Source organism: Capra hircus, chromosome 7, assembly GCF_001704415.2.
Source record: "Capra hircus breed San Clemente chromosome 7, ASM170441v1, whole genome shotgun sequence".
In the NCBI taxonomy this organism is placed as follows: Eukaryota; Metazoa; Chordata; class Mammalia; order Artiodactyla; family Bovidae; genus Capra; species Capra hircus.
The window spans coordinates 90813568-90841122 of record NC_030814.1 but is presented as its reverse complement, the minus strand read 5'-3'; the positions used below and the strand labels follow the sequence as shown (position 1 = coordinate 90841122).

At 58.3% G+C, this 27555-nt stretch overlaps 1 protein-coding gene across 1 annotated transcript; it reads left to right on the top strand.

Annotated features, from left to right (window-relative positions):
* On the top strand, positions 378-27532 carry SH3GL1 (SH3 domain containing GRB2 like 1, endophilin A2). Its single transcript, XM_018050868.1, has 10 exons — positions 378-633; positions 22158-22226; positions 22546-22618; positions 23400-23543; positions 23958-24091; positions 24201-24359; positions 24700-24803; positions 25435-25559; positions 25720-25776; positions 26103-27532. The coding sequence occupies exons 1-10, from the start codon at positions 589-591 to the stop codon at positions 26297-26299; spliced, it is 1107 nt and encodes a 368-aa protein (XP_017906357.1). The 5' UTR covers positions 378-588; the 3' UTR covers positions 26300-27532.

The window sequence follows — 27555 nt, the reverse complement described above, 5'->3', positions numbered from 1 at the left end:
AGATTTCAATACGGAAGTTGCAAGCATTTTAGTTCTAGTCACTTTAGACCTCAGAAGAACTGTATATAGCTGAGATTAGCGAACAGGCATGTGAAGATTTGTAAACTCAGCCTCTGGAGTTCTACCTGCCCCTTGGCCTCCCCAGCCTCTAAAGAAAGGTCTAAGCACTTTTCCTGAGACGTCAGGGCCACCTCCGGGACTCCAGGGGTCGCTGCAGCCGCTACAGCCCCTCTAGGCTCGCTCCAGTCCACTCATAGGCCGAGGCGGCCTCTCGGTTAGCAGGCTGGATGTGCGTGCACTCCCCCGCCGGCAGGGGGCGCGTGTGAGCAGACGGGGGCTCAGGGCGCGCGTGCGCGTGCGGGGGCCGGCACCGGAAGTGTGTGGTTGCCATGTAATATCCTGGCCGCGCGGGCTCGCGAGGGTCTGAGGCGGCGCCGGGGCGGGCGGGGCTGGCTTGAGGGCGGCGGAGGCGGTGCCGTAGGGGCCCGCTGAGGCGCGCTAGGGGTTGGTGGCGCCCGGAAACCTGTCGCCTGCGCGGTCCCTCCGGTTCGCTGGGTCCGGGCGGCAGGCCCGACGGCGGGAGGCAGCATGTCGGTGGCGGGGCTGAAGAAGCAGTTCTACAAGGCGAGCCAGGTAAGCGGAGGCCGAGGCGGGGCGGGGTGGGGGTGGTGTGCGGCGAGCCCCGGGCTCAGACTGCTCGGAGGGGGGCCAGGCGATGCCAGGCCTGGCCCTGACTCAGGAGGGAACCGGAGGTAGTGAGGGGGCGATCTTGGCACGCGTCCCTCGCAGGGTGGGTACAGCCTAGGAGGGACAGGGTCTGCGTGCGAGGGCGCCCAGGCTCTGTCCGCCATGTGGGCTCCAGTCTCCTCGAGGATGGTGGGCAGACGGTGGAGGGGAGCAGAGATGCACCCAGAGGTTGTTCCCGGACATGGATCCCTCGCCTCCTGTCCTTCCCTCTAAAAGGTCAGGGAGGGAGCGGAGAGAGAGAAGAGGAAGAAGCCGTCCGGAGGCTGTCGACACAGAGAGCCCAGGGGCAGGGAATTCTGTGTCTAGAGCAATTCTTTTTTTCAAAGATGACAAACAGCCTTCTCAGTGGGCCGGGTGCAGAATTGAAAGGATTGAGTGAAAAGTCAATTTCCCACTTCAGTTCCTCAGACATCCAGTCCCTCTCCCCAGAAACAAGACTGTCACCAGTTAACCAAAGAGAAGTGTACGCCTCTTCTTTAAAAAACCCACATAGTGGTAGCATGGTCTACATAGAACCATGTACTTGCTGGTTTTCATTAACTGTGTCTTGGAGATCATACTAGAGTCAGAATTCTCCACCTCGGGTCTTTCTCTGTCCTGGCAGCCATCCTGGGCACTCTGGGGCATTGAGCAGCACACCTGGCCCCCTCCCAGTCGATTTAGGAGCTCCCCCAGTTGTGACAACCACCGATGTCTCCTATGCTGCCAGATGTCTTTAGGGGAACCCCCCTTTTCCCCCCTCTCCCTAGAGCCCCAGCACTAGAGCCTACTGCTCAATTCTGTTGTTTTGTTTTGTTCTTTTGAAGAGATAAGATGTCATGTATTTCATCTTCCTCCTTTGCTTTTCCTCTACCTCCTCCTGGATCCTTTTAATGGGTGCGTGATATTCCGTTCCATGAAGTCTACCGTGATTTTTTTTTAACTATTTGTCTATTGATGGATGTTTAGATAGTTTCAAGTAGTTTTCTGCCATGTACAGTTCTGTTATGAATAGCCAGTGTGTATCTCTGCTCACAGGTAGGATTGGCTTTACAGGTTAAGTTCCCAGAAGTGGAATGTGGAATCCAAGAATGTTTAAGTGTTCTACTTGTGATGGACAGAATAGGTGTTTTGGAAATTCCAGGCCCCGTTGTTCACAAATGTGGTGAAAGCTGAGTGGATCCGCTCTTCAGAAAACTAGGCAAATGTAAAATTCAGTTTATAGGCTCAAATCCAAAAAGTTCCCGGATTTCTCCATCCCTTAAGAATCTTAGGTTTGGAGTTTGTGTGGATGGACTCCAGGAAGGAACGAGCAATGGTCATAGGAATCCTTTAGGCAGTGCTGGCAAACCAGACTTTAACCCAGGACTTGGAGAGGTCCAGTGGGAGGGAAGAGAAATGTGTCCCCAGTGATACACAGCCGGGACCTTTGGCCCCTTGAGGGGGAAAGTAATGATCCTAGACAGGGCTAAAGATATTTGGGGTCTGTCTCTTGACTCCAGGCTAAACACTGGAGGAAGAGAAACTTAATCTAGATGGATTCTAGGGTTGTTGCTCAGAGTACAGCCCTGTGCCCCAGCAGGATGGAATGAGTGACCTGGCCCAGCAAGCCTCTACCTCCCCCTCCGCCCTGCCTCACTGCACACTTGACCAGAGCACTTTGCAGTGCTGCCCACTATCTTGCACCCTGATGTAGCCCCTCATGTAAGAACTATAGGTCTTGGAAGAACTCCTGGGCCACCTTGTTCCTTCCTGTGGACGGGTCTCTGGAAACCCTCCCCGCCCCACCCTCAGGCTGGTAGCCCATCCTGCCCCCAGAAGACCCATTGTGCTGGAGGGACTAGCTGGGGCTCTCAGGGTGTCCACCTGAGCCTTCCCTCTCAGGGAAGGAAGAATGCCCTGCATTCAGACCTGAATGTAGCACTTAGAGGGAGCGCTTAGAAACCTGGAAAGCTCAGTGCAGCATAAGCTGGTGGTTCAGATCAGTTTATTATCGCGGCATTCTGGGACCCAGTCCCGAAGAATCACCACCATGGCCACGCCCTCCTCTGAGAGCCGTCGTCTTGGCCTCGTGACCAAGTCCCTGTTGAGTTGTGCTCTCAAGAATCACCCTGGCTGTGTTCCATTCCGTCTGCAATAGTTTCCATAGACCTCCACTGTGGGTCTGGACATGTCCACCTCTCTGCGTATTTCTTGTGTTGATTTTAGAAACACCGCCTTCATCCTCTTTCTGTGTCCTCAGGATAGGATCGTCTGGGCCAGGTAACATTTCTGTTAAGTCTTAGTATATATTGAGGGTTCACCAAGTGAACATGTTTTAAACCAGTCTCTGTTGATCTCAGTCTCAGTCTCACTTTATCTGGCCCAAGGGTCAGCATACTCCCCTTTCTACACCAAAGGATTGGGGGGCATTTGTCTTCCAGTAGGACAGTGGTTCTCAGCCAGGGCCAGTTCCACCCTCTGGAGGACATTGGCAATGTCTGGAGGCATGTTTGGCTGTCAAAACTTGGAGGGAGGTAATTGTATTACAGTGTACTGGGCCCCAGATGTCAGCAGTGCTGAGGTTGGGAAACCCTGTTTTACAGTTTGAGAAAAGTGAGGATAATTTTACCCAAACCAAACCAAACAGCAACAACAGAAATCCCTCCTGGGCATTCTTGTGGCAGCTGCCTGCTTTTCTAATTCTTGAAACAAGAGATAACCTGATATATGCAGATGGACACATATGTAAAACTCGGCACCCAGACACCACATCTCCCCTGGGGTCCTCAGAAGAACCCCAGAGTATCTACTGGCATCTGTCAAGCTTGTATTGGCACCTCTTCACTTAGAGGTGACTAACCTTTCCCTCTCCCCTTTCCTCTCCATGCAGCACCCCAGGGACATTTGGCTTTGTCAGGCCTTGGGGAGCAGACGCTAGTGGCACTGAGTAGGTAGTGGCCAGGAATGGTTGCTAAACACCCTGTAACACACAGAACAGCCTTCTATACCACCAAGAGTTATCTTGTCCGAATGACAGAAGCACCAGCGTTGAGAAGCGCTGCTCTGAAACAGGTTCTTGATTTCAAAGGCTTGTAACAGTGTCGTCTCTAAATTGAGAAAGGTGGACGCGTGACAGAGAGCCAGGAGTAGAGAAGCTTGGTTTCCGGCAGGTCTCCCTCATTGAAGACATCGGTGACAAACCAGCTTCCGGTAGCTGGCATGACCAGTTCCGCAACAGTTCCTCTCTGGTGAAAGCTTTCAGGTCTTAAACAAAAGCGATTTGAGCTTGAGTGGGAAGTTTGTGAGTTTTTACTTCTGGTCACTGACAGGCTGAACTGAAGAACGTTGAGGAATCCATAGCATAAAGCAGAAAAAGAAGTAGGTGTCTGTCCCAGGCCCGTGGTTGTGGTCCTCTCCCGCCTCCCCATGTAATAATGCCAGTCAGTACCGCCTGGTCTTTGTGCACATCTAAACTGGGGGGAGATGCCTTTATGAGTGTTTCTGGGGAATAGAGGTGGGTTGAGGAACCCACTAGCAAGCTCCAGTCTCAGAAGCTCACTTGTCACTGTAGTGTGTGTGGGTGACATTAGTTTCCACCTAAGCTGCTGTTGGTTTCCTGGTCATTCTTGTGGCTGTGCTATGTGGAGATCTGAGAGTGTAACTAGGGGTAGATCTGGCAGCCACCTGGAATGCTGGCCTGATTTCTTTTTTTTTTTTTTTTCTTTGCCTGAAAGGAGGGAGAGAGTTTGAACTAAAAGACTGGTTCCATCCAAGCTAGGAGGGGAACTCATGACCACCGTATCCCGTAACTTTGAAGTTTGTTCGATTCTAGGCCCTGCGTTGGTGTCTAGGAGGAAAGATTGAGCTTCCTGGGAGAGGCGTGGGGGTGGGGAAGGACTAGGGGACCCCGACCCCAACTTGTAGGAGTAAGCAGTAGTTGGGGAAATGTCAGAGGTCTCCCATATACTGCCTGCTCCGACCTATTTTTTAAACTTCATTTTGTGGAATCACACTCTTGATTTCCCAGCAAAGTACTTGGCCTGCTGAATAACAGACGTGGGTGATCTTAGGACACAAAAATCTGGAACGTATAACCCCTTAAGTGTCAGCACGAATCAAAGTATGGAGCCTGGGAGTAACAGGTGTCAGGCAAGGTCTGGGGGTGGGGGTGGGAGTGGTCTCTGGCTCAGGACCTTGAGCCCAGCAGCTGCAGGCACTCACTCCCGGAAAACCTTCTGCCTCAGGGCAGCAGATGTGGGAAGGGCTTTTGGCCGTGGCCTTGTCCGTGTGTAGCGGGAACTGGGTTAAGTCCACTCTTGCAGGAAACCATTCTGCTGACTCATCCGTGGGAAGACCCTTGACCTCACCGTGTCCCTGCAGGACCCCGGGCGGAGATGATCCCATCCTGCCTCACAAGCTAGCTGGGTACAGTGACCAGCCCTGTGTTGTAGGCTGGGCTGTGGAGCTTCAGAAGCAACCCAAAACTGCCCTTCCCCGAAGGAAGCAGGGGCCTCTCATCTCCAATGCTTCCCAGGCCTGTCCGTAAAACCAGGTTAACCTGACCTGGGCAGGACCCACTGTTCACCATCAGGGAGGCGCCCCAGAGTCAGGCAGCATCCTGCAGCTCTTCGTTATTAACATGCCAGGACCAGGGGCTCATCATGTTCTCAGTCCACTGCTCGTAACTGCTGTGTATGGAGCCTGAAGCTCACTGTGACTCATGAATCTTGGGTGTAGTGAAGGCAGTTTATCACAGAACTCAGTGGGAGCTGATCGCCCTGCCTATCTGGGTGTGTTTTGAGGCCAGGCTGTAGGATACTTAATTATACTCCGTGTGCCACTTAATAAGAGCCTGTGAGGTGAGAGGTTTCTCAGTATCTCCCTGCTCAGCTTCAGGAATTGGAGGCTATCACAGTTTTGAGACTCCAGAACTGTCGCAGACTTAGCAACTGAACCCAGAAAACAGTGCCGTCCACCCACCTGTCCCCCCAGTGTCCCTCCAGAGCCAGCCTCCTTCGGGGCCCTGAGTGCTCTGCCTGCCCTTCCAGTGCCCCTCTGTGCAGCCCTGTGTCTCTCCTCAGAGGACAGACTGACAGGCTGCAACTGGGCCCTTCGGGCCCGCCATTTGCTTCTGGCCTGCATGTCCCAAAGCCTTTGACCCTGGGTCAGGGACCACAGTTAGTGCTGCCCTGGCCCCTATCTCTGCCTTCTCCTCTTTGTTGCCAATATCTTGAGACTGACCCAATCTAGGGAAAGTTAGTTCTTTATTTGGGGCTCGCAGCCAGCTTCCTCCATAGGGTTTCAGAGGCATCAGGTCATTGGCTGGAGTAGTAGGGGAGGAAAGCCCAACTCTCTTGTTTATGGTTTCTAAGGTCGGGGGAGGGGCCGGGGGAGGTTTCTGAGGTTTAAGGGGGGTTTGATGCTGGAGCCTCCCAGCCGCTGGAGGGTTTGGGAGCTTGCGGACCTGTGGAGGCATCTTTACCCGCTAGCCCTGCCCAGGCCGTTCCCTGGGGAAACGTTAGGGGTGATCTTTCTGGACTTTTTCTCAAGCCGTCCCTGGAAAGCCGAATGGAGGAATGTCAGACTAGCAGCTGCTGCTTGCTCTCTGCTCTTTGCCCCCCTCCTTTCTCATCTCCCTCTTCCTCCTTCCCCTCCCCCTCTTCTCTCTCCCCACACTGCCTCTTCTCTCCCTGCCCCCCTCCCCAGGGCTGAATTTACAGCCACTTCTCCCTAGTGCTGCACTTTGGGTACATTGTGTTCATTTCCTGTTGAGCAGTCCCCCAGGCTCCACTAGCCCAGGCTCCCAGAGGATGGCCTCGTCTTCCTTTTCCATTCAGCTCCTAGAAAAACCTGCTGACTGGGCCCGAGAGGAGGGTCACTCGGAGACTCCCAGCCACAGCAGGAAAACAGACATGCGATTTCCTCCAAAGGACCTGACTCAGCATCAATCGCTGCCTCTCTGGGAAGAGCTGCTGCCGGTGGCTCAGACTTCCACACCTGGGTATTACAGTCGTCCAGAGGTGCCGTGCCCTGTCCTCAGTGTGAGACAGCCCGCCCAGGGGCCATTGAGGAACTCAGTGAATATCAGGTGGGCCAAGAGACATTTGCCCCAAGTTGTGGGTTGTGAGAGTGCAAAAGTGGGATGTCCGTCTGGGCATGAGAGAGAAGGCAGAGCTGGGCCTGCAGAGGGGAGCATCCCTGGTGACTTGGGGTGCCGTGTCAGCTCCTTCCCCACCCTCCCGCGCATGTGGACAGCACACTCCAGTCCAGCAGGTCCGCTTGGCCTTGTAGCGTCCCTCCTTCCCCACCCTTGTCCGGCTCTCCTGTCCACTTCCTGTTTGCCCTCAGACCCTGGGGTTTTCCTTCATCCTTGCCGCCTCTCAGTCCACTCTCCGGAAGTACTTCTCCTCCCTCCCAGCCTCTGGCCCAGTGGTCTCTTGCCCCCGTTCTGCACACCGGGCACATCCTCACACCCAGTACACTTTCCTCTCACTGGGCGTGAGCTCCTGAGGGGGGAGGGGGCTGCCTGGTGGGTGGTGACAGGCCCAGGTCCCTGCAGGTCATGGCTCACTGACCAAGTTGTCAGGAATGGTGGACACCTCCCCAGAGCAGGCGTGGGGCAGTCGGTGCCATGATGGTACCAGTGTGAGGCAGGGTGGCCAGCGAGGCCTCAGTCAGGAACAGGTCCGACTGGTTTAAAAAATAAGTCATCCGAGCTCAGAGGTTGTCCCCTTTGCTTTGAATTTGCTTAGAGGGCTCCAGGCCCAGAGGAACCTGCGCTTGACTTTGTCACAGGCAGTCTCTGTTGTTCCGACCCGACAGCCAGATCCAAACTTAACGGAAGGTGCCCAGCTTCCTGGGGAAAGGAGATCCCTGGGCTCGACCACTCTGACCTCAGAAGCCTGCTGGGCTCCTGGACCTCTGAGCTCTTGGACTTGACCCTGTGGCTTCCACCCTTGGCCGCCTTCTGCCTCTTCTGTTTCCTCCAACAGGCAGCCAGCTTTCTCCCTGTCCTTTGCTTGGCCCTGTTGGTACCCTCTGTGGATTTGCTACCCTGCCTCTGGGCCTTCTCCTTCCTGGACCTGAGTTCCCTCCCTGGCGCCCCTCACCCCTCCAGATCTTCATCCCCAGTCACAACACACCCAGCCGCCCTCTAGATGGTGGTCCCAGACCGGCTGGCTGGTACAGGCAATGCAACGGGCTCCTAGGCCCAATGCACCTGAGGCCCAGCCCTGACCTTACCTGTCCTTCCCTGTCCTTGCCCCAAGGACTTGGGAGCCTGCTGTATCTATCTCCTCAGTATCTAAGCCTGCAGTAAATACTGTGCACCAAGCTCTTAGCCCGGGGCCTGAATTAATTCATTAATGTGACCTTCAGATAGACTCATTTTTTAAGTTTGTTTTTAAAAGGGATCTTAATGTTATTTCTTGTAATAAATCATAGTAACAGGATCACCATATACAGTAGAAACAAAGCAATGTAATCAATTCTTCCTGGATTCCTGACCTCTGAAGCTGGGGTCTGCTCTCTTGTGAAAAGAATTGTGAAACCACAAGTTTCCCACCGGGACTTTGCCTGGCAGTCCAGTGGTTAAGACTGTGCTTCCACGCCCGCTGCAGTGGCACGGGCTCGATCCCTAGTTGGGACACTGAGATCCCACATGGCATGTGGCACAGCCAAAAAAAGAGCCTAAAAGTAATATATTTTTAAAAACAAGTATCCACCAGGAAGTTTCTCCTAGCCAGAATGAAGGGTACTGGAAGGGGATCATGGCAGGACTAGCTTTCTCACTTGTCCCTTGCATTCTCTCTCCTCTTGGCACCCCTCCCCTGCCCCTACAGTCTTCATGTGGAACCAGGAACTCCTGCAGGCTTGAATTAAGTCTCAGAAGAGAGAGTTCTGGGGTGAGGGTGGATTTCCCAAGGATCTGGGGAGGAGGAGGCCTGACAGTCTGTGTCCCTGTTCAGACTGTGTGCTTAGTCCCCCGACACCACGCTGGCCAGCACAGCTCAAGCCAGTCCCACCTTCTCTGAAGCGGGAGCAGTTGACGGATGGTTTCTCTCTGGTCATTTTGGATCTCGGCCCCAAGAGTTAGCAGAGACTTAGGGAAGGAAACCGGGAACTCTCTCACTTCAGGCAGCACTCCCTCCCCGTCCCCTGGCACCTGCCTCCCCACTCTGAGGCCCCTTGGCCAACCCCAGCAGGTGTCCGTCAACTTGATGGCCTCGGATCATCAGAGCCTTAATTGTCTGAAGTCCGGAGGGCAGCCCTGGCCTGTCAAGGCCACCCTTTGTCCAGAAGAGGCCAGCCGAGGGAATGGGGTCAAGGATTTCCATGTCCCCTACCCCTACCTGCTGGCCTAAATCTCCTCTCCTAGGGCATTTCCTCCAAGCTGGGGAAGTCTTGCTGTCCCGCAAGGTCAGCATCTTGGCCCCAAGGAGCCTTGGAGCAGCTGCAGCTCCCCACCCATTGCCCTGCTACAGCTTGGTGTGGGTGATGCCCCAGAGACTTCTCTGAGGTTCCTCTTCCTCCCCCAGGCTTGATGCATTTACTTCACACCTCTCTGGGTTCCTCATCACCATGCCTTTCCCGCCAGTGGCCTCCTGTCCCCTTTCACCCCAGAGCACCTTGTGCCCTTGGCCTTGGCCGGTGGTAGGTAGGAGGCACTGTGGGTTTGGGACACCTCCATGGGAAGTTGTGGAGACAGGGTACGTCGGGGACCCAGGACGCAAGGATGCTGTTCCAGGGGACTAGGGTGGAGGGCCTTCTGCCTGGTCTGAGTCTAGGAGGCCGCTCAACTCCCAGCCGCGCCCGGAGGGGAGCTGACTGCTGTCCAGGCAGTGTGTGCTCAGCTACTCTCCCCTACGCTAGGCAGCACTAGTGCACCATAAAGGGCACATCCCTCTCCAAGCACTTGAGTTGGTGCTAAACTGTCTTGGATGTCGAGCGAGGGGTAGAGTGACCCGCCGACAGCCAGGCCCCCAGGAGAGCTGAGTGAACACCCGCAGCATGGTTGAGTGTTGCAGGCCCCTCCCTGATGCGTCACCGCACGTGAACTCCCCACTGGGGAGCCTGCAGCTTTGTTTTTCAAGTTCACAGCGCCTCAACAGCGTCCCAGGGCAGCTTTCTCAGTCTGCTTTTTCCGTTCACACTGCTGGCGCCCTTCATCCACCCGAAGCCTGTGACTCAGGTTCACTTCCACAGCTCCCTGTGGTCCTTTATGTGTTGACCACGTGTCCCTCCCCTGGCAGCGGGCACTGAGGCCGCTGCTGCGTTTCTGCTCTCAGCGTGGCTGTGAGCAGTCATGTGGGTGTGCCCCAGGTGAGGTCCCAGAGTTCCTCTAGGTTCCTGCTGTGCGTGTTTGTTTCTATCTACTTATTTGACTGCAAGGGGTCTTAGTCGTGGCATGCAGAATCTTTAGTTGCTGCAGGGGAGATCTAGCTCCCTGACCAGAGATCAAACCCGGGTTCCCTGCATTGGGAGCATGGAGTCTTAGCCACTGGACCACCAGGCAAGTCCTAGACTACTGACTGCCCTTTTAACATGACCATGTAGATTTTAAGCACCACCTCTTCAGTTGGCATGACACAGAGTCAGGGCGGATCAGCTCAGAGTGGGAGGGTGACGGCGGCTTAGCAACTGGACTAGGGCAAATGTGACGCAGGGTCCTGTGACACACGCCCAGTACAGAGAAGCCAGGAGCGACTCGCGAGACGACCCAGGCCTTGGCCTTGACCGTGGACACGAGGAGGAAAAGGGAGAGCAGCGTGCAGGTTTCCCTGGGAGCCCTGGACACTGGGGCCTCCAGGTCACGGCTGCCCTGCGGTGGTCCAGGAGCCCAGACACTGCCTGTCTGTGGGCTCAGCCCTGCCAGGGGAGCAGAGGCTGTCTGGGTATGAGGGGGAGGGGAGGAGGCCCTGGCCCCTAGACCATCGTCATCAGGCGAAGAGGGATTGGAATATTCTTCCTGCTCCTAGCTCAGGAAATGGCAACACCAGACACGTGTGTCAAGGTGACAACAGAGAAGGAAGATCTGGGGACCAAGGCAGGGCAGCTTTTCTCCTGCAAAAAACTATAAAGGCATTGCCCAGCCATCTTGGCAAATGTGGCAAGACACCCCGGCTTAGGTGGGCACAGTCTCCTACACGCAGAGTGTAAGCGTGGTGTCTTGGGGTGTATACTGGCACCATCTTGAAAGACAGGCCGACTCTTGATGTGCCATGATGGGATGGGTGGGACTTCCTGGGAGTCAAGGCAGAAAGCTCCCCAGGGTGTTGAGGGTCGGCCAGCAGAAGCAGGAGGAGATGGGGCGCCCCACAGGCTGGCAGGAGCCATGCTGGGCTTGCTGCCCATCCTCCTCCCTCAAACCCTGTTCTTTGCTTCCAAGTAGAGCTCTAGAATGTGTGTCACCCATCAGCAGCACACGGAGTACCATGAGCCGTCTGGAGTCTGGGCTGTGGTCTCTAGGGGCTTTGGGTAAACGGACAGCTGGGACCTCAGCCTGCTGGCAACATAGTTCACGCAGTGTTCACACGTATCCTGGTGTGTGCAGAGGGCCTTCATTCCAGAGACTCGGGCATCTTCACATCCCAGTCTTCTAGTAGCTCTGCATGTCCTGCCTCTGAACTGTGCCTGTGCGGGGCCTCACCTCCAGCTCCCTGCCCTCTTGGGCTTATTCTTTCCCTGGGCTTTGCATCATGTGGGGAACAGCAGACTCATCTTTGCAGAGCAGCTTGTGGTTCTTGAAGCATGTTCCTGGCCAGACCCCACAGTGCGTCATCAGCTCCCCATTTCGCAGTCGAGGAAACTGAGGCTCAGAGGGGTTGACGTTAAGACACAAGGCTGTCTGCGATTGACACCCCCGCTGCTCCCTATGTCTCAGCCCTGCCCCAGGAGCTCATGGGCACACCCTTGTTTGGACTCATTGCTGACACCCCTGGTTGGGGGTGTTCTCCCCAGAGGTCCTGAGAGCGGGGGTCTGTTATCTCAGCAAATACTGATCTACCGTCTGCTGGGCGCTACCCGCCCTGTCAACAGTGGGCAGCTGGTGGGAAGTTAGCTGGACAGGGCGTGTGTAGGTGGGGAGGGGAGGCTATCCCAGGTGCTATTGGCTGGAATAAAGGTGACAGGGGAGATGGGCCCTGAGAACCACTGGGGCAGACAGTAACATCAGAGAGTGTGTGGGCCAGTCCTGCTGTGCCTCCTGAGAAGGGGCAGCTCCCTCCCCTGGTGCTGCCACCGCAGGGGATGGTGGCCAGGGTTCAGGAGCAGTAGGATCTGGGGCCCATCTGGCCCTGGAAGCCCTTCTTGGTCTCATCTTGTGCCAAGATTCCTTCCTTCCTGCTCCAGGTTTTCAGGACTGACTTTGCAGGTCAGAAGGGAAGGTACCTCTGGACAAATAGGGTGGGGGACAGAGGGAGGAGCAGCCATGCAGGGTGGCAGGGCGCTGGCATCTGACTCGTGGCCCAGGAGGGACTGGTCACCCCCCTGGCTTGCCATGTGCTGTCCTGGGATTGTGGCCCACCCAGTCAGTTGCTTCTGGTAGCCACACCTGAAGAACTAGTCTCAGTGGCCCTGAGTCACCTGCTGTCACCGCCCAGCTGGTGTGCCAGATAAGGGTGCGTGCCTCAGCACCCACTCAGAGCTTCTTTCCTCCCCTTGAGCCTACCTTCGATGATCCGCGAACCCCGGGTGTGTGGCCTCTCTGGCTGCAGCCTGACCAGTTTGGGGGCTGTTTCCCTTTGGCCTTCAAGCCTGTTTGCCTGTCAGCCTGCCTCTTTCATGTCCTGTCCTCCCAAACTGCAGGCGCACCCCTTTCACGGGGGCTTCTGTCAATAGGAGACTACCCCACTTCAGGACCAGAGTACCCTGGATGCGCATCGGCCTGGGCCCCGCGTTTGGTTTTATTTTTGGCTGTGCTGGGTCTTTGTTGCTGCACAGGCTTTCTCTAGTTGGGGTGAGCGGGGGCTGCGCTCTAGTTGTGCTGCACGGGCTTCTGCTTGCGGGGGCTTCTCTCGCGGAGCACAGGCTCTGCGGTACTTGGGCTTCAGTAGTTGCAGCTCCCAGGCTCTAGAGCACAGGCTCAGTGGTTGTGGTGCACGGGTTTAGCTGCTCTGTGACGTGTGGGATCTTCCTGGTCCAGGGGTCGAACCCATTTCTCCTGCATTGGCAGGTGGAGTCTTCACCACTGAGCCACTAAGGAGTCCCCAGCCTGGGCCCATCTTGCTCAGACTTTTTTCCTTTGCATACTTTCCCTTTGCCCTCTGGTGAGGGGGGCCGGCTGTGGGCAGACCTCAAGTGGAGAGTGGGGATGTAGACAGGCAGCCTCCCCAGGCAGAGTTCGGCCTAACTTGAACTTCCCATAAGCAACACAAAGGAAAGCGGGGGGTGGGGGGGTGGTACGGGGGTTAGGGATGCTGTCATCTGGTCATCTCTCAGGTCCTCGGTGCTTAGCCGTGTGGAGTAGTGCCATGAGGTCAGACCCATGTGAGGTCCTTCCTTCCTCCCACGGGCATTGAGTATCAAGGAAGCACTTCTAGTGTTGGACATAGTTCCAAGCATGGACGGTACAGAAGTGCCCGGGTCGCTGACTCGGAGCCCAATGGGCTTGAGAGAACGAGAGTGATGGGGGGGTCAGGACAGCCCCTCTGAGGAGGGAGCTCTAAGGGGGACCAGATGGACAGGATCCAGCTGTGGGAAGGTTTGGAGCAGAAGGAACAGCATAGCAGAGACTGATGCAGGGTGAGTGTGCACCTTTGTGGAACAGAGCCTGGTCCAGTGTGAGGTTGGCCTTCAGTGAGGAGGTGCCAGGACTGGTAATGGGAGAGGGTAGCCAGTGGTCAGGCTCCTCCTACCTGGGTCCTTCAAAGGTGGGTAATGGAGAATCAGGAGGGCTTCCTGGAAGAGGTAGCTTCACGTTAGTTAGGCCTTTCAGAATGGAAGTGGTTAGAGACGGGGAGACAGCATTCCAGGGGGTCTGGGCTTTCATCACCTTAGCTTGTTGTCATTGGGGTGCACGTGGCCCCTCCTCGAGACATGTACTCTGGTGTCCACAGCCTCTTTTGTGGTCGGCTATAGCGATGGCATTGGATGCAGAGTTTGCTCCAGTGCCTTTGGAGGCTGAACAGCTGTGCGTGAGCCTCACAGGATTTCCAAGCCCTGTTTCCTGTCTCTTTCCTGAAGGGTTGCTCCTGGATCAGCTCTGCCATTGACAAAAAGATGAGTTTGCGAAACACCTTGTTTACTCAGACACGCTGGACAGAAGTTTGCTGTGTGCCTGGACACCCCCTGGTGGGTCTGTAGGCGGCAGCTCCCCCACGGCGCACTCCGGCTCAGGGGCAGCAGTGCAGGGCGGGTGTGGCCTCACCAGCAGGACTCGGGGGATTTATGACCTCATTTGTTTGTGGGTTGGGTGTTTCTTTTTATAAGTTTTCATCTGAAATTTATTTTCCCGCTTGTGTGACGCACAGCCCTCCTTCCTCATCCCTGAGATGAGAAATGAAAATGTACAAGGCCAGTTTACACCTGGGCTTTTCAGCACTGGCAAGAGTTCCAGGTGGGATTCATTCCTGAAAGATGAGCCTTGATCGCGGGCAGTTGTGGGGTAAAAATCCTCGGCACAGCCTGGGGTGGCAGCTTGGGTCAGGCCCACCTCTCCCCTTCTCCCAAGGAGACAGAATCCTGAGCCCCTACCTGGCTCTGCTCCCGATAGCTCAGCCCGGCCCTGTGGCTTTGGCCCGTCACCTCCCCGAGTAGCATTTGGGGCAGGATTGTTCAGTGAGGGTGGGGGCGGGCCCATCTGATCCTCCCCATGTAGGTGGCATCATACCCTGATCAGGGGTCTGCGTGTGACTGGTGTCCCCCCTCCATGAACAGCTCACGGTCCAGTGTGCCTTTGGTATGCATAGAGAGCTCTGTAACGTCCCTGGGGCTGTAGGCTGAGGCCACCCTGGAGTGGTGGGTGCAGTGTGAGAGATTGGAGTTCCAGGAGGTGCGGGGCAGAGCCGCCAGGTCCCCCAACACAGGCCTTCTGCCTCCGGACAGTGCACTCACCACGGGCCGGGTGTCGTCCTGGTTGGCCATCCCCAGTGTGTTTCCCATCAGTGTCCAGGAACAGCTGTGATCCTCTTGACCGCCTGCTCTCGGGGCAGGGATATGACCTCATACTCACCAGGATGCTTCCCCAGCCAGGTGGGAGGGGTGGGGCTTGTAGTCGGATCTTGCGTCCCTGGCACCCTGACATCCCAGCCAGTCTCTGAAGTGAGGAAGCAACATCAGGGAGACGCAGGGCAGCCTCCAGAACAAGGTGACCCAGTCACCCCTGCTGTCTGGCTTCGTCGCTCACACACACGCACACGTGTGCATACACCTCACTGCCTGGCCCTGGGCAAGGTACATCACCTCCTGGATTGTCAGTCTTTCCACTTATTAATTTGAGGTGGAGACGACTCCCCGGTGGCTGCAGCTGGGCCAGTGAGTGCTGGAGGTCTCCATGGCTCCACCCCTTCCTCTGGGGTCCTCAAGGTTGACCACAGGGCCAGCTAGACTGCAGGTCCCAGGAACTAGGCGTCTCTGCAGTGTTTTGTGGACACATTAGAGGTGGGCCCAATGTGGCCCACCTCCCCTCCAGCAGTCCTGCCTCCCCCCTCCCCCAAACAAGCCAGAAGTGCTTCACCTGGAAGCCGCCCCACAGCCGTCCCAGCGCCCAAGGGGGCTGCTTCCTCCCCGATTCCACCGAATGCACTGGGAGCTGGTTAATCACAAGTGAGAGCGGGAACGGTTCTTGTCCAGTGCTTCTGCTTTCTCGTGGAGGAATTTGGCGCCTTAACAGCAATCCCAGGACCAGCCATCACTGGAGTCAGTGCTCAGGGGGCTGGGGGTCAGCGTGGGGAGTGGTCCCCAGAGGAGGCGGGACTAGGTGCTGTGGAGCCCTGACCCCAGGCCCCCACCCCCTCCGCAGAGCACCCAGAGAACACTCGGGCCTGTGGCTTCGGGCCAATGGGCTGTGAGGGGAAAGCCTGCCAGCCAGTTGGGGTCACAACCACCTGCATCCTCCCAGCCTTGGGAGCTGCCCTGGGCAGGAAGCCCGGCAAGGCCGAGGTGGGGGCCCCTGTGAGGCTGAGTCCCTGGGAGGGGTGAGGAGAGGCTGAGCCAGGGCAGAACAGGCCTGAGTCAGGCAGGGGGAGAGGGTTCCGGGGTCCACAGGGGCCTCGTGACGGGTAAAGCCAGTCTGAGGCCCCGTGGGGACAGCAGTGTGATTGCTATGGGGGGGTCTAGGGACTTGGTCATCAGCCTAGGGGTGAAGGAGCAGCCCTGGGTGTCTGCCACGACAGGGGTGGGAGGGCTGTGGGTGCTGGACCCCCCAAAGCCTGCAACAGCAGAGGTCGGACTGCACACTGTTCTGTCTTGGGACCTCGTCCACCAGCTCATCACAGCCTGGACAGTCCCTGAGCAACTGTCCCCTCCCATCACTGCTGCCACCTCCGGTTCATTCTTTCCAACCACTGGTTCCTGCTTTGCTCCTGGTGCCCTGCCACGTCAAGATCAGACTCTGAATTAAGCCAGACGTGACTTTGAGGGGGTTTTTCGCATGTAACGGTCTCCCCCCTCATCTCAGCAGCATGTGCCAGGCAGGGGAGCGGCCACTGGGACTCACACGGCATTCAGCTCCCTACCCACCAAGCCAGTCCTGAGAGGAGAGTCTGCAGGGAGGCAGGAGGGAGCACCACAGGACAGAGAAGCCAGGGGGCTTCAGACTGCAGGAAGCTAGGTCTGACCAAGGCCCCCAAGCCAGGCTCGTCTCCACAGCAACAGCCCACCGCTGCCTGGGAGCCCTGCTGCAGGCTTGTCCCTGCAGTCTTGGGGACCCCAGGGGTGCTGCTCCTGAGCCTGCATCTCCGTGCCAGCCCCAGGCCCAAGGTACCACCCCCTCTGCTGAGAGAACAGCTCAAGCTCCACATACACCCCAACATGCTGTGTGGAACCATGTCTGGAGGTCCATGTCTGCCCCTTGGGGCCAGCTCCAGTGGTCATGGTACTCAGTGGAGGGTTTTCTCTGCTCCTGTTCACAGAGCTGCCGTCACAAACTGTTTAGCTTTGGTCCCTAGGGGGAGAGGAAGTGCATGCCCAGAGGCTTGACCTTAATTCCCGATCTGCTGAAGCAAGCTGTGACTCTGCTGAAGGAAGTTGTGACTCGACAGGACACCTCCCTCTGTGGGGCTTCACGGAGGGGTGTGCCTTCTGCTCTGTCAGCTCACAAGTCTGCACTTGAGGCCCGGGACGGAGGAGGCTCTCCTGCTGCCAGAGCACTCAGGCTTTTGCTGCCGGTCTCCTGGGCGGAGGTGTTGATCACTGCCCTCCACGTGAAGCCTCGTGTGGGTGTGGATGGTGTTTCTGTGGTCCTCATTTCAGTGGCACCCCTCCTTTGCCCTTTGGGGTGGGGGCCCAGCCCCACACCTCATAGCCTCTACTCAGAGCCACGTGGGAGCCAGGCTGCCTGGAATCCAAGCTCCGCCCCTGCTGGCAGGCATTTCATACTCGAGCAGCTCATGGGGGCCCAGACTCTGGAGATCATCCCGACCCGGAGCCACCGGAGGTTTGCAGGCAGGGACCGACAGGGGCTTTGGGGCAGTGTTGCATGGTACATCACCTCCTCGGAAGCACCCTCAGCTCACCTTCGTAAGAAAGGTGTCAGTCACCTGAGCTCACCCTCCGAGTCCCTGCCAGCACCCCCTAGTCAGGGGCCCAGGGCCCAAGCAGAAAGAAGACTCGAGAAGGCCAGAGGCTTTGTGTGCCGACTGGGCAGCAGGCCAGCCTGGCTTTGTCCGCCTCGTAGGCTCTCCAAGTCACGAGACAGAGGCCGTAAAGGAAAGTAGAAGGGGCTGTTCTGAGGTGTTTGGCGAGCAGCTCCCAGATGTTAGGAGGCTGGCAGGGAGGGGACCGTAGTCGGAAGGGATGTGGAGGCGATCATGTCCATCCCCATGTTCCTCCCATCCCGTCCCCATGCTGGCCTCCCCGTTCAGGCATCTCTTAGCCCTGCCGAGGATCACTGGGCTGGCCATCTCAGTGTGGGGTACCCTGTGCTGTGAGCTCCAGCCCAGACCGCACTGGGCGCTGCAACTTACCCAGCCTCCCCTGCCTTCTCTCCCTCACCAGAGGGGCGTTCCTCAGAGCCAGCAGTCTCTGCCAAGGTGGTGGGCTCCTCCTCGTGGTGGTCGCAGGTTGGAGCCAGGAGTGCTCATGCCTGAGAGTCTTGGGTCCCTGTGTCCCAGCTACAGGGCGTTCCCCAGCCCAAATCCAGGGGATGGGTGGGGGCTGGATCCCAAGGCCCTTTCACCCTCATCGCCTGTCCCATGCCGTCTGTTCCAGCTCTCCGGCCACGGCCCAAGAGTGGCTGCCCCCAGCCTCTAGCCTGGCACTGGGCTTGACTCTCCCTGTGAGGAGGGACAGAGAAGTGGGGGCTTCTCCAGCAGTCACTGGCAGGCAGGGAGAAGCTAGCTGGGCGGAGGGCAGGAGAGGGGCTGGGATAGGACAGGGACCTCCACTGTTAACTCAAGAGGTGGTGGCCCCCCAGGTCAGCGCGTTAGCTCATGAGGCATGAAAATGCCGAGCAGAACGTGCGGAGCATCCATCCTGGACCGCAGATCCTGAGCAGCTCTGCTTCTCTCCCCACCTCCCACTCCTCTGGGCCAGCCTCCTCCCGCTGCTCTTTTTAAACTCTTAATTCATCAAAGCGGATCGGCTACCTGGGTCACCGAGCCTGCAGATAGATCAGCCGTTTATTTTCCATGTTGTATTTGATCAGGATTCCCTGCCAAGATTATTCAACTACAAGGCCTCCCCTCGGCATGTCCCATTCGGCAGGATCCGAGCTTCTGCCATCCATCCCCAAGCCCCCACTTCTGGGACAGAAGGTTCTCCTGCCTTCTTGTTTTCCACTGAACTCCTGGAGCAATTGCTCTGTTGGCTCTTGGCACATGGCATCCTGTGTTTTGGGGTTTTTCCAATGTGCGTTCTCTGTTTCTCTCCCGCGTGTCAGATTCCTAACTCCTCTCCAAATGTGGCCAAAGGCCTAGAATGCTGAAGAACAGTTGTCTTTTGAGAGAACAGCCCCCTCCTCCTATTGGTCTTTAGTATCAGTGCCCATGGGGCCACTCTCGTGGGTGGAGGTCGTGCAGGTGCTCAGCAGCAAGGACCCACCTCTCTTCCAGGCTCACTCCCTCCCCAGGTGCCCGGGACTGCTGTCCTCAGAGCGCACAGCTCTGCTGCTCCTCAACATGGGAGCCTGAACTGGGCCAACTCATGAGCATGTCATCTAAATCCCACCATTCAGGTCCACATGCCAGCTGAACCCAGGCCGTCCTGGCAGAGCAGCCCGAGTGGGTCAGCTCTCAGGGAAACAGGTTGGGGGTCCTTCCAACCACTCAGTGGCAGTAACCTTTCCACAGCTTCGGGTGCCCCTCAGTTCACACCACAGCTGTGGCCCCCAACCCGCCCTGGAGGTACCTGCAGCCTGAATTGAGGGCAGGGCACTCTTCCCAGAGGATATTGGAGCCATAATACAGGCCGGGCTTCCCTGGTGGTTCAGACAGTAAAGAATCCTCCTGCGAATGCAGGAGACGTGGGTTCCATCCCTGGGTTGGGAAGGTCCCCAGAAGGAAATGGCAACCCACTCCAGTATTCTTCCTTGGAGAATCCCATGGGTAGAGGAGCCTGGAGGGCTGTAGGCCATAGGGTCACAAAGAGTTGGACATGACTGAGCAACTGAACGACATCAACAAATCAGGTCAGACCAAGCATGCGGTGGGGGTTGGCTTGGTCAGTTTCCCCAGAGAGGCAGCACTGGAGGAACCGGCCACAGAGGGAGCCCCCTGTGCGGTCAGAGGCGTGCGTGCCTGGGTGGGTGTGCAGAGGCCAGCAGTGCCCCCATAGAGCCGTTGTCACAGGGGCCAAACTCAAGGCCTATGCTCACAGGGCCACAGAGTGGCCCTGCCTCGGCAGCACACCTGTTGGCTGGTCTCAGAACCACTCATGAGCCTTTTTACCAAGCAGCTGCCCAGCCTCCTTACTGTTCTAACAGAAAAGACGCTGTTCTGGACTTTTATGGAACATGGGAAGCGCCTCCCAGGGCAGAAGTGAATCCAGGCTGCAATCCGAGAGGCCTGTCCGACAGGCAGCAGCAAGTTCATGTCCAAAGGCTGCTGCCAGGCCTGGCCCCATGACTCCCCTGGGAGGCACCAGCGTGGGTGTCATGGTGGCAGCCAGTGTGGGCCACTGCCAGTCGCTCAGGCTCCCACCCAGCGGCACAGGCCCAGGAGGCCATGGTTCCCACACCACTGCCGTCACACCCCTGCAGGAGAGTGGGTAGCAGTCAGCCACCTGCTCAGCTGTCCCCCACCCCAGGTGGTGCCACAGCTGTGCAGGCCTCAGCTAGTGGGGTGAGTCCCTCCACCGTGAGACGATGGATGGGGTGGGGGGCTCGGTACAGACAGGAGAGAGGGCACACCCCGTTACCTGCCGGGCCCCTCTCCCACAGGCTGGGGACATCAGCAGGTTGTGCGGGTGTGGGATGCCGAAGCTGCGGGTGCAGGTGTCACCTGCATGGTGGCGCTGCTGCCCTCATTGCGCCCCAGAGGGTGTGTGCAGAGTCCCTGGGCAGGACTGAGCATCAGAGTCCATCCTCCCACCTGGGTGGGCATGTCCTGCCCACAGCCTCACTGGGCAGCACCCCTGCCTGCAGATCTCCTGGGGGCCCCCTGCCCCTCCTCTGGAGAGCTGTCCTTGCCTCCTCAGGGACCCTGCCCTCAGCGCCCCTCCCTTCCCTGATGCTCTCGCTGCGTTTGGCCTGTGGCTTGCCCATTCTCTCTCTTCCCTCTGGCCTTTTGTCATCCTCTCACCCATTTGCATCAGTTCTGGACTGTGAGCCTTGGAGAGAAGGGGCTTGAGGCCAGTCGGCCCAAGGGGTTGGAGCTTAGTGCTCCCTCCTGGGGTCTGGGGGGGACAAAGAGACTGGTAGGGACCCAGATGTTCCCAGCGGGGCCTCCAGGGGCCGGAACAAGGAGGGCCCACGTGGTAACTGTAGGGGTCTCCCAGAGGTGACACTCCCAGGGAGCCTGAAAGAGGCCATGGGGTCTGCCCATGCGCTCCCCGCTCAGAGGAAAGACGTGGTCCCTGCAGGCGCCCAGGCCCCCTGCACCGAGCAGGCCCTCGGCCCGGAAGGTGTGGTTTTGAGCCCTGGCGCTTCAGCGGCCCTCCCGGTTCACCAGAAGTGTCTCGTCTCACATCAGATACCTCACTCATTTCCCTCTGGCAACCACTGAATTCGAGAATGTCCTGTTTGGCCGTTATCAAAAGAAGTGAAACCGTCCCATGAAACTTGGGATGCCCCAGAAACACCTATAGGAGAGACAGGCCTTCTCTTGTAAAGTCAGAATCAGGTGCACAGCCCCTGCCTGTCTGAGGAGGTCCCTGAGCCAGGCCTGCCTCCTGCCTGTGCCCCATGCCCTCTGGACTCCAGGGTGCAGCTGCCGTGAGAGCCCTGACTGGCCGGGGTGTGTAGCTACCTGAGCAACGCCCCCAGACCCTGGGTGGGCAGGGCAGGGATAAAGGCCCTACAGCCTGGGCCTGCCCTGCAGCTCTGCCTCCATGGAGACAGGATGCTCAGGAGAAATAATGGGGCATTGGGGTGGGCAGTGCGGGCATCATGGGAGCCCCCCCAAGCACACACTTGCACACAGTAGTCCCGGGAGTGCACAGCTGTCACCCCAGGTTTACAGAGGCAAGAACGGAGGCCGTGACCTCAATAGCCCAAGACCACACAGGCCGAAGGCAGTGGGCCAGTCATTGAACAGTGCTGGCTCCTGCCCTCAGGAGCCCCTGGAGCTGTCCCAAGGGGTGGGCAGACTGCTGCCAGCCATTAGGAAATTGTGTGCATGTGTGTGTGCCCATACCAGAAGTGACTTCCGGCCCCGTGACAGTTGGCCCATGCAGGACTGGTCTTCCCTTCCACTTGGTGCTCGTCATTCGGCCTTGGGACCTGCTCATTACTGGCCCCGGGGGGTGGGTGGGGGCAGGGGAGATGCAGAGCAGTGGTCTGCGATATTCCTTCCCTGAGTGGCAGTTCAGTGGGAGAGGGAGGTCACAGTTCCGTGAGCCTTGGCCGCTCACCTGGAGCTGAACTACAGCAACACTGTCCAGGCATGGGCACCACAGCCTATAAGGGGGACCCAGACAGTCTGCACAGCCTGACCACGTGGGCATGACCAGAGAGGGTCCCCCCCAGGACAGACCCTGGGTTTGCGGGAGTGTGCAGGTTTGGAGCAAGGACCTCTTTTAGATCCCTCCCCCGTCATTGGCTGCCATGTCCAGCATCCCTGGGAAGCCATCACGGCCGTTCTGAGCCCTCACTTTCCTCCTCAGCTCACACTCTTTTCACTCCTTTTGTTCCCCAGCTGGTCAGTGAGAAGGTCGGAGGAGCAGAAGGGACCAAGCTTGACGATGACTTCAAAGAGATGGAGAAGGTAATGGGAGAACGTACCTGTCTGATGCCTGGCAGTGTTACCAACCCCTACAGAGCCTGGCCCCGAGCACTCGGGTCCGCAAGGCTCATGAGGAGGGTCTGGGTGGGTTGCAGGCCTCCCCCAGCTCTGGGCAGGTAGTGGTAGGGACACAGCGCAACCACCAGCAAGGAGGGAGAGAGACCCCAAAGCAGCAGGGGGTTCCTGTGTGGATGCTGAGGCAGGCAGGGAACTTGACAGCTTGAGGGCTGTCCAGGGGCTCCTGGTTTGGCCTCAGGCACCCTGATGGTTTTGAAACTCCACACATGGACTCTCTTTACAGAAGGTGGATGTCACCAGCAAGGCTGTGACAGAAGTGTTGGCCAGAACCATTGAGTACCTGCAGCCCAACCCAGGTAGGGGCACCTATCAGCTGCAAGGGGTCTGCACCCCAACTCCTCAGGTCTCTGGCAGTCAGGAGTCCTCTGGTTACTGGAGCATGAAGAAGGGCATGGGCTCAAAGAACTGAAACATCCAGGGGTGGGTGGTTTCAGGCGTGGCTGGATCCAGGCATTCAAAGGATGTCCTTAGGGTCTCCTACCGCTTTATCTGTCAGCTCCCATTTTTCGTGATCCTAGCCTTAAATTACCCTTACAGCTAGTGGTCCCAGCAGAAAAGAGCATGTTTTTCTTCCAGTCAACTCGCTGGACTAGTGTGAATTGGCTGGCAGGCCCCAGCTGTGTACCTGCCTCTGGACGTGCAGTGGGGTCTCGGGACCAAGAGGGAGGCAGGGACTGCTGGGTTCTGTGGTGAAAGGTGAATGGGTGCCAGACAGGCAGCACTAGCAGCCGCCTCCACCTGAGGCCTGTGCCAAGGATGGACTGGAGCTGCTGGGGGTGCGTGCCTGTCCCCCCACCCCAACCCCTGGAAAAGGGGTGCCTGTACCCGTCCACACCTAGACCTGTCTACCCGGCTTCTCTGGGGGTCTCGAGGAGCACACCTCCCTTTCCCCCCTCCCCAGCTCCTGCCCACTGTCAGCGCTCCCAGGAGAGGAGAAGTCTGGGAGGTTCTGGTTCCCTGGGCTGGGGGAGCACTTCAGAAATGAATGGGCAGAGGACAGCCAGTGGTGCTGGCCAAGCACAGGCCTGGCGGCTCCTCAAGACCATCCCCATCCCCATCTGGCCCGTCCTCTCCTAGCCTCTCGGGCCAAGCTGACAATGCTCAACACGGTGTCCAAGATCCGAGGGCAGGTGAAGAACCCTGGCTACCCACAGTCGGAGGGCCTGCTGGGCGAGTGCATGATCCGCCATGGGAAGGAGCTGGGCGGCGAGTCCAACTTTGGTGAGGCCGAGGTGGGGGGCCTGGATGGGGTCAGGGGCGCTGGTTGGAGGAGGCCTGAGAACATGGGGCAGTCTCTGGAGCTTCTCCGGGGCTGGCTGGCTCCGTGGAAGAGAGCAGTCGAGGCTTCTTTGGAAGCTCCCTCTGTCTCCCATGAGTACTGTCTACAGTGTCATGACCTTGGGAAAGCTGCATCCCCCCACAGCTGACCCAGGCCAGACCTGGGTGCCTTCAGAGAGCTGGGAGGGTGGCTCACGAACAGCTGTCACACCAGCCCCTGTGGCTCCAGGTCAAATTCCAGGGTCCCTTGTTCTCAGTTCTGGCATCCAGGTTCTTAGCTGTGGGGGTAACGTGTCTTCGTCATGCAGGCCAAGGCCTCCTGTGACAGCTTCCTCCCCAACCCCACGCTCTCCCTAGGTGACGCCCTGCTGGATGCCGGGGAGTCCATGAAGCGCCTGGCTGAGGTGAAGGACTCCCTGGACATTGAGGTCAAGCAGAACTTCATCGACCCTCTGCAGAACCTGTGTGACAAGGACCTGAAGGAGATCCAGGTATGCCCCCACCCAGCCCTGCCTGGGCCAGATTCCCAGCAGGAGGTGCTGCAGGGTGGCCCTCCCTGAGGCCCTGGGCACGAGACCTGACCCCCGTCCTGGCCTGTAGCACCACCTGAAGAAGCTGGAGGGCCGCCGCCTGGACTTCGACTACAAGAAGAAGCGGCAGGGCAAAATCCCCGACGAGGAGCTGCGCCAGGCCATGGAGAAGTTCGAGGAGTCCAAGGAGGTGGCGGAGACCAGTATGCACCACCTCCTGGAGACTGATGTGCGTATGCAGGCTGCGCACCCCTCCTCATGGACCCTGGGGGAGCCCCGAAAATGAGCCCAGAGGTGGTGCCAGCTTCCCAGGGCCGTGGGTGGGCTTATTGCCTGTTTAGGATGTGAAGGAAAGAAAGTGGGTACAAGAGGACCCAGGGGGGTGACTGGCTGCCTGAGGGTTCAAGGTCTCCTCAGGCCCCTCACCCTCCTCCAGCTGCAGCTCAAGGGTCATGCAGACAGGCAGGGATGGGCCCACGTCCAGAGCAATCTGTGAAGGCTCCCTGCAGGAAGCAGCTGGAGATGGGGGTCAGGAGGGCCGTACTGCAGCCCTGGCTCGTCCCTTGCAGATCGAGCAGGTGAGCCAGCTCTCTGCCCTGGTGGACGCCCAGCTGGACTACCACCGGCAAGCCGTGCAGATCCTGGATGAGCTGGCTGACAAGCTCAAGCGAAGGTGAGTCTGGCCCCTGGCTTCTCCCAGTGAATAGCGGCCCACTCTGCCGACTAGGAGACCCAGTGGCCTGGGGCTGGGGCCACCTGGGCCAGCCCTTTAGGGCCTGGGGGATGACCTGCCCCTGGGGAGCCCCACCCTGCTGTGAGCAGCAGCAGGTGGGGGTTACCTCCTTTTTAGAAAGAACCCCCAGGCTGTATGGGTGGGGGTCCCAGGAGACAGCAAGACCTAATCACACTCCCACTGATCCCAGAGGAGAGGCTTGGGATGTCCTTTGGGGAGAAGGTTTGCTCGACTGTCCCTGGAAGGCCATTCTCCTCCTTCCCTGTCTCCCTGGCCACTCGGCCCTGAGGGCCATCTCACAGTCAGGAGGCGCCCAGGACCTTGAGAAGGGAAGTCCTGGTGGGGGTGGTTCCCTGATGCGGGGAGGATGTCTGTGGGGCAGCAGTACCCGGGCAGCCATCACCAAGGAGGCTTCTGGGTTCAGTGGGGCCCAGCCTGCAGGCAGCCTTGGAGGCACACCAGGGGCCCCCCACCAGTGTTTCCGTGCGTAGTATCCCCTCACACAGCCCCCCACACGCACCCTGAGTCCCAGGGTAGCAGCTGACCTCGACATGCACACACTCCCCTCCAGGATGCGGGAAGCCTCCTCACGCCCCAAACGAGAGTATAAGCCCAAGCCACGGGAGCTCCTGGACCTCGGAGAGCCTGAGCAGTCCAACGGGGGCTTCCCCTGTGCCGCGGCCCCCAAAATCACAGGTAAAGAGGAAGAGGCTTCTGCTCTGCCCCAGGCCCCTTTTAGGGTAGCCCCCAGCCACAGGGCCAGTTCCCTGTGAGAGCCCCCGCCACCCAACCCTGGGATGGGCGCCAGGCCCCACCCCAGCATCTTCGGTCCACCTTGTGCTTTGTTTGCAAGCAGCTTCATCATCTTTCCGATCTTCTGACAAGCCCATCCGGACCCCCAGCAGGAGCATGCGTGAGTGTCCCCCATGGGCACAGGCCCTGCCCCGGGCTCCCACCTGGGGTTTAGGGTCCTTTCCCCCACCTCCCCTCCCCACCTCCAGTAGAAGCGGAGCTGGCCCTCACTGCTCCAAGCGCTGTGTGCTTCTGTTCACTGACACCCTGATGCCATGAGGCATCGCCAGCTCCTCCCAGAGTCTTTCTCCCCTCGCCACCTCCTACTCTGGGCAGCCATGGGAGGTGGTAGGCAGGACCAGGCAGCTGGGCAGGAGGGGAGGTGGCATCACCCTGCGTACTGCCTGGGGCATGTGACAGCCTGGACCACTCCCCCCCCAACCTCAGCACCCCTGGACCAGCCGAGCTGCAAGGCCCTATACGACTTCGAGCCTGAGAACGATGGGGAGCTGGGCTTCCATGAGGGCGACATCATCACGCTGACCAACCAGATCGATGAGAACTGGTACGAGGGCATGCTGGACGGCCAGTCAGGCTTCTTCCCCCTCAGCTACGTGGAGGTGCTGGTGCCGCTGCCCCAGTGACCACCCCTCCGTCCAGATCTCTGCATTCCACACGGCCAGGGCAGTGCTTGTGGCCGGCGGGGTGGCCTGCTTCCTGCCGGTCCAGGGGCAGCAGGGTCCCCATTTACACTAGCACTCACCGCCAAGGGGCTCCCTTCCCCACTCCGCGTGGCCATCTTGGGGCTGGGCAGTGTTCCCCATCTTGCTGCTCTAGACTCTGCCCCCGGCCTACCCGCTCGCCCCAGGAGGCTCACACTAAGGTGCTCTTAGAAACACTAACTCCTACCCCTTTCCAGGGATGGGTGACTCCAGGTGGACCTCCTTCTCTCCCCCCACCTCTTTCTCACACACACAGATTCAAACACACCTTCTTTCCCACCTCCATCCACACACATACATGCACACTCACATCCTCTCATGTCTCCATCCAACATTCACACACATGTACACATGTCCTCTCCCACCTCCATCCCTCACAGCCCAGAGACTTAAGGCTGGGACTGAACGTTGGTGCGATGGGGTGGTCTAGGCAAGACACCCTGGCTGAGACTCACCACCCTGCTTTTAAATCCCCCCTCCAGGGTCCCCTGGGCCCATGAATGCCTACAGATGTCACCTCCCTGGAAGGGCCTCGCCCCTTCCCTCTGGCTGGGGGCTCACGAAGAGACAAGGCTGGGTGTCTCAGAGGCCAGGGCCCCCAAGGACAGGCCATCGCCCTTCTGCAGGGCACTGAATCCCACACACTCATGCCCACCGCCCCATCTCCAGCCAAGCACAGGGAGCATCTCTCTCTGGCACAAGCTGCCATGACCAGCATACAGTGCGTGTACACATACACACACATTTACAGACACACACGGGACCATGGGGGCCCAGCCTCCACTATGTGGAAGGTCAAGCACAAAGGCTTTGACAAGTGAATGTTCCTGAGCCCTGGTGCTGGGACCCCTGGGGAGTCCCAGGCAACTCCCTGTCCCAAGCCAGCCATCACACCCTCTCTGGACAGTGGCTCAGGCATCTCCTCCACACCAAGGTAGGCAGCTGCCCAGGCCAGCAGGGGACCCTTGGCCTGGCTCACATTCCTCTCCTCTGGTGACTGATAAAGCCCCCAAGGACATCAGGCCCCCCTTCTCGTCCCTGAGGCCCCCTGGTTAACCAGCATCTGGAGGAGGCACAGATGTCATAGCCTGGGGCAGATCCAAATGTAATCCTGATGTTTTTTTTTTTAAGTATTAAATGTCTCTTTCTACAGTCTCTGGCCTGGTGGTGGTGCAGGG